Below are 6,000 nucleotides of genomic sequence, written 5' to 3'. Positions count from 1 at the left end.
GCGTGTCCCCCAGTCGTGGGCGGTTTCTGGGGCTATCAGAGCGCGCTGCCCACACCGCCTGCCTCACGCAGGGCCGGGGCTCCCTGAGGGCGGGTATTTGTTTCCAGAACCTAACCATGAGGATTCCTGGGAGCTGCTCCGACACGCTTACTGACAGGGTTGTGAGGGAAAAGGAATGAAGAAAACCCGCTCTTATTCTTGTTAAAACTAGACCTGCAGAAGGTTGCTTAAGTGTAGCGACTGTATCAAACATCCGCGGCCTGGCTGACCGCACCCCTGACCTGCTCAGTCCCGGGTCGTAGACGCACTTAAGGGTTTCCCCCCCGCCCCCGCCCCTCGCCAACACACACGAATTTGGAAGGAGGAAAAAGACCGTAAACAGGTAATAAAAAAGGTGTTGCTACATCTTTCAAAGGGACCCAATGTCACCAGCTGAGATCAACCAGAGAAGGAAGGTCTGACCAGTGAGTCTCAAATGCAAGGGTGAAGCCACCGGGGCAGGAGAGGTGCACTTCGCCTCTTCGGGGGCCTCCTGGGGGCACAGGTGAGGAGGGAGGGCCAGCAGTGGTGCTATTTGCAGAGACGCTGCCCAGACCGGGGATTTTACTTTAGACGCGATCCAGACACGCTACTCTAACCAAGATGATCTAATTCCAATACTGTGACATTTGAGCACCAATCTGCGACTTCTTTTCCCCTTTTCTAAATGATAAACGGTATGATTTGTCATGCTGTGCAGTAATCTGCATCAAACGCCAGGAGTCTAGGGAAGAGACCTGGCCTACTACTGTGTCCGTCAGGACGTCAGGACCTCAGGACCTCGGGCAGGAATTGAGAAAGAACTGCAGTAAGTGAGTTTCAACTGCAGAGGACTTCAGGTAGGCTTACGACAGACATTCTAATCGTGAAGACAGACAGTGGAATGGAATCCTAAAGGGATTAGTACATCCATCGACTCTTAGGATCTTTAGGAAACATGCAGAGAAAAGCTGGCTTTGGCTTAGGTATGAGAAAGCTATGCGGTAGAAGGGCCGGAAGTCGAGAAGCCGGGGCTCCGGCCAGGCCACCAACCAGCTGTGAGACCTTGAGAGAGTCATTTAGGGTTTCTGGGCCTCAGGCTTTTTTACCTGTAAAATAAAAGGACTGGATAAAAAGAAGGGAGGGGACTAGATGATCTCTAATGTTCCTTCTTTCTCAGATTCCTGGAAATTCTTTTCAGTTCCATGAGGTGGTTCTACCATCCCGGGTTCAATTTCCTCATCTGAAACATCTCTCTGCCTCCATCTTCAGACAGGAAAATGCAAAGGTATTATTTCAAGGGGAATGGCTTTCAAATAATAATAGCAGTACCACTAATGATAACAAAGCCCACAGTGTCAGGAATATCGTGAGGAAGGGCAGTACCCGGCCCTGGGTTCCTCCAGACCGCCTCCTGAAATGCACGGTACCATTACTGGTGGTAGGATTTCATGGGTCCTACTGGGAGTGGGCCCGGAGTGATCGGAACAAGGCTAATGCGAGCTGTCCTGCCGGACAAGGACACTAGGGGAAGGAACAGTAGAGATCATGCGTTTCCGTTATCTTAATTCATAAATGTGGAAACATAGCCAAACACGCAGAGTTTTAGATTCCCTTTCATGTGATGGCCGCATCTGGTAAGGACTGGATGTAAGCAGGCCTTTTTTGTACTAGGGGCCGCAGTTCATTTATGTGACCATCGATCTGTTGCTTAGCTACGGAGTGACCGAGAAAGCCGGGCGTCATTTACACGGCCGGGGCTTTCTCGCTGTCCTGACCTGTGCCTGTCCCACCGCTGGGAACTCTGCTCTCCTTGCCATCCTGGGACAGGTGCTCCAGCGAACATGCGACCCAGCAGCTCAGCAGCGCTCCTACAAAGACTAGCTCTTCCACTTCTGTTTGCCGGATTTTACTTAAAACTTATCACCCTAAATCTGGAGTTGGGCTTTTTCCCTTAGAGGGTTTTTTGGGGTGTCTGGGTTTTGTGGGCAGAAAATCGTCAGGTGGACTTTGGAGGGCGGTCAATAAAGAGTCCTGCCAGCAACTGAGGGAGTAAATTGTCGCATGGCCCAGGGATCGGGCCCCGTCCCTCGGGCTCTCAGATATGAGCCAACACAGAGCCAGGAGGCTGGGGTCGGAGTCACATACTATGAAGTCAGAATTATGTCTGTGGCTTCCCGCTGTAGCAGAGGTTGCAGGCTGATCTGCTTCTAGGACGGGGAATACGGAGCCATGCTAGAGGGACTGGCTTATCCGGTCACTCACACGCATGAGGAACCAGCCTTTCTTCATATAATGTGTGTCCATTATATGAAGAGCCATGACTGCCTCTCAAAACCCCCTCGGGGGGAGGCAGACGAGGACAGACCAGACATGAATTTTATCATGAAGCTGGTGATCCTTGTTCTAGACAGCAATATCATTTCACGTTAAAGTCCTCTTAATGTCCACAGGTTTTGGGAGGCATGATGTTGCGACACTAAGTTCTTAGGACTTGCTGTTCTGAGGCTCTTGAGAATATGAGACAGTGTGAGAAAAACGGAGCTTTTCAGACTCACTGTAAAAATATCTCTTAACACAGGGCACTGAGAACCTCTGATTACTAGGGTCTGGGCCAGAAGCCGCCCGCTCAAGCATCTGGATCTCTGATGTCACAAACATTTTCAATGCAAATGTTTTCATGTGCTGTATTTTCCAGCGGGTGATGAAAATGTAAATGTGTTTTACCTGTTGGTGGTAGGGAAATGCTGTCCAGTCTTTCATCACCGTCAGCTACCTCTGCTGGTTACAGACATAAAACACAAATCTCATTAATTTCAGGGAACACATTCATTTTCCTGAATCCAGTAATACAATTTAAAAACTCCAGTAATGCATGATTGTTTCAACTTTCTTCCCCCTCTGCAGCTTTAGTTGGTTCACATTACAGATTTTAGTACCAGTAGTTAAAGTGTTTTTTTTAAGATAATGATATAAAATCTTTTTTCCTGCATTACATTTCTTTTTGGTATCTTATGAACCTAATTCTGTCAATCACTGATGATTTCAGTTCATTTCCCCATGTTTGCCTAGGCTTAAATATCCACCCAGAATCTGGGGGGAATTGCTTAAGTGTGATCATGGAAGGACAGAGGTCAGTGAATCCCTGCGGTAGAATTTTCCCTTGTCATCCCCAGAACCATCCCTGTGGGGGAGGCTTAGGAAATCCTGAGAACCAGCCTTTCTCTGGAGAAGACTGGAAACTCAGATCCTGGAGCTGCCCATCTAAAATGGGCATCAGTTCAGCCATAAAGAAAATCAGAAGGAATAAGTGTATCTTCAAAAGATTCGTCACGTCTCTGTTTCATAATGCACACGGTTTTGCTCATGCCTGATATGTTTTAATCTCCTTAAGAGTTTTCCAAAGGTAGCTCCTTCGGTCACAGAAAACCTTCCGCTAAGTACAAAAAAGAAAGTGCTCCTACGTCTCCCGATAACTGATGGGCTCATCAGTCTCCCCAGCATGCCGGGAACAGGTCAAAACATTTCATCAGGGCTATTTGGATAATTTTGCTAGTTGCTCTGTGCGTCCTGGGGCTGGTTCCCTTGGCAGGTGTGTGTGAGGCCAGTCACATGGGGGCTGCCATTTGCCATCACGTTGGGATGCTGAGCCGGTGGGAAGCCAAAGTAATACTCCGCTCCTGTTTTTATTGCTGTGGCTTTAAACACAATCGGGGAAGGGAGGGCAGACATAGCTAGAAACATTCAAAGGCTTCCACTCCGGTTCATTCTCTGACACCTTGTCCTCAGATCGCTACATGCTGGCATCAGTGAAGGGCCCATTGTCTGCGGACCCGCTAAATCCACCGCAGAGAAAACGCCGAGAGGAGACACAAGAGTCAAGACCAGTTTGGGCTGGAGAAGAGTTTCTGCTCTTCTCCTCTAAAATGATGTTGTAGGTGACTATTTGATAACATAAAACATTTGATTCAAGTGTGAGGATAAATGATAAGACTAAAAATTTTAAAAATAGGCTTACAGACAAAATACAGGACATACTAAAATGTTAACAGTGTTTCAATCTGGATGAAAGGCTTACAGGCATTTAAAATTTTGTTGCGTTTTTAAAATCATTGTATATATCTATGAAATAATGAACATACGTTATCTTTATACTGAGAAGACACTATTTTCTTCTAATTGGCCTGAGTGAATTTGATTAGGGAGATGAGCTACACAGTAGTCCTATCACTGTCTAGGATTTAAAAAATTTTTCAGTAATAATAATACTAGCAATGAAAGCCACCACCATTTATTAAATGTTTACCATTTACTGAGCACTTTACATACGTCATGTCATCTAACCCTGAGGAAATCCTACAAGGTAGGTCGGTTATTATGCCCGTTTTAACAAAGGAAACAACCGAGACAGAGGTTGAGAGACTAAGGTAATACGGGACGCCTGGCTCGCTCAGTCGGAAGAGTGTGTGGCTCTTGATCTCGGGGTCGTGGGTTCGAACCCCACACTGGGTACAGAGATTATGAAAAAATAATAATAATAAACTTAAAAAGAGAGAGATTAAGGGAATGCAGCTAGTAAGTAGCCAAGGCCGTGAGTCAGGTTCATGCCTGCGCTCTTAATCTCTTCGCTATTAACAGTCCAGACATATACTGCATGCATCACTGTGAGCAATTTTTAAAATCTTCAACTTCTAGTTCATTTTATACTTTAGTAACTTTCTCTACATGTATAATTACTTTCTCTTTAATTATAACAAAACCCCTCCCTTTGTAATTTAGCCATCCTCACTTTTAAAAACCAGGCCTATGCAATCCTGTGCTCTAGTAAAAATGGAATGTACACGTCTGAAAAATACACAAATTATCGTATGCAAATTAGTGCATGCTGGCTGCACGAACAGGGCCAAGTGTCACGGGTGAAGAACACAGCTGTGTTCCTTAAATTTAATTGTAACATCTGTTTGTAACAACAAGCTCATAGTCTTCTCAGGTGACAGTCAAGTTGTGAAATTTATTTATTTATTTATTTTTTAAAGATTTTATTTATTTGACAGAGAGAGACACAGCGAAAGAGGGAACACAAGCAGGGGAAGTGGGAGAGGGAGAAGCAGGCTTCCCGCCGAGCAGGGAGCCCGATGCGGGGCTCGATCCCAGGACCCTGGGATCATGACCTGAGCCGAAGGCAGACGCCTAACGACTGAGCCACCCAGGTGCCCCGCAAGTTGTGAAATTTAGAAAAGATTGAGCAAGTCCGATAAAAATTTAATAGCAGTGAAAGCTTTGCTCTTGGATCTAACACAAATAAAAAACTGTGGTTTCAAGCTCTGAGGAAATAACCTAATGAAAATGATTAAAAATCCACACCGGGAAAGGAATCATTCCAGTGACAGGAGGAAATGATTATATGTGATGAGAGCCCCAAGTGAATTTCTACTTGAACTCGCAGAACCCCCTTTCAGCTCTGTGTGGGGCACCTCTCTTTCCTAGAGGCAGGGTGGGCTTCCTGCCGCAGCGAGCTGATGAGCTCGCCCAGTTAGAGTCTGTACCTAATTACAGGAATGGCGCCCAATATGATAAGTAAGGTTGAAGATGTGTAGAACATCTACGAGACACTGTTCGTATTATCACTTGGACTGGGAATAATCAAGACAAAAGAACATGAGCAGGAGCAACATATGGATCCAGGCCTCTCAGTTCCTATCAGCCTCAGGAAGGAAAGGCAAGAGTCCCACTTTGGTGCCACTTGAGGAGAATGAAGTGTAACAGTATTTGACAAAATTGGCAGAGAAAGCCCATCTGGCAAGTCGCCGCTGATGTGCTGTCTCTTGGTCTACCCTGGAGCCACCTCCCCCTTCTCAGATGCAGAAGGAACTTGCCAAGAAGGCAGAGAAGTGTCAAGGCACCCATCACAAACAGGTGGATCGTCTAAACCCAGTGGTCAGACGTGAAGATGTCCTGAGTCGAATATGATGCTGACTAGGG

The 6,000-nt window shown here is 46.2% G+C and overlaps 1 protein-coding gene across 1 annotated transcript in view; it reads right to left on the bottom strand.

Moving 5' to 3' along the window:
• Positions 1-2,647: 2,647 nt before the first annotated feature.
• Positions 2,648-6,000, bottom strand: part of BEND7 (BEN domain containing 7) — a 74,595-nt gene continuing 71,242 nt past the window's right edge. Inside the window, exon 8 of the mRNA XM_088025533.1 lies at positions 2,648-2,799. Within this exon, the coding sequence (XP_087881659.1) occupies positions 2,648-2,799 (152 nt within the window). The remainder of the gene's footprint in view (positions 2,800-6,000) is intronic.

Source organism: Eumetopias jubatus, unplaced genomic scaffold (assembly GCF_037043125.1).
Source record: "Eumetopias jubatus isolate StellerSeaLion01/CBP00866 unplaced genomic scaffold, mEumJub1_p1.0 scaffold_8, whole genome shotgun sequence".
NCBI classification, from domain to species: domain Eukaryota; kingdom Metazoa; phylum Chordata; class Mammalia; order Carnivora; family Otariidae; genus Eumetopias; species Eumetopias jubatus.
This window is presented reverse-complemented; position numbering and strand designations above follow the sequence as displayed.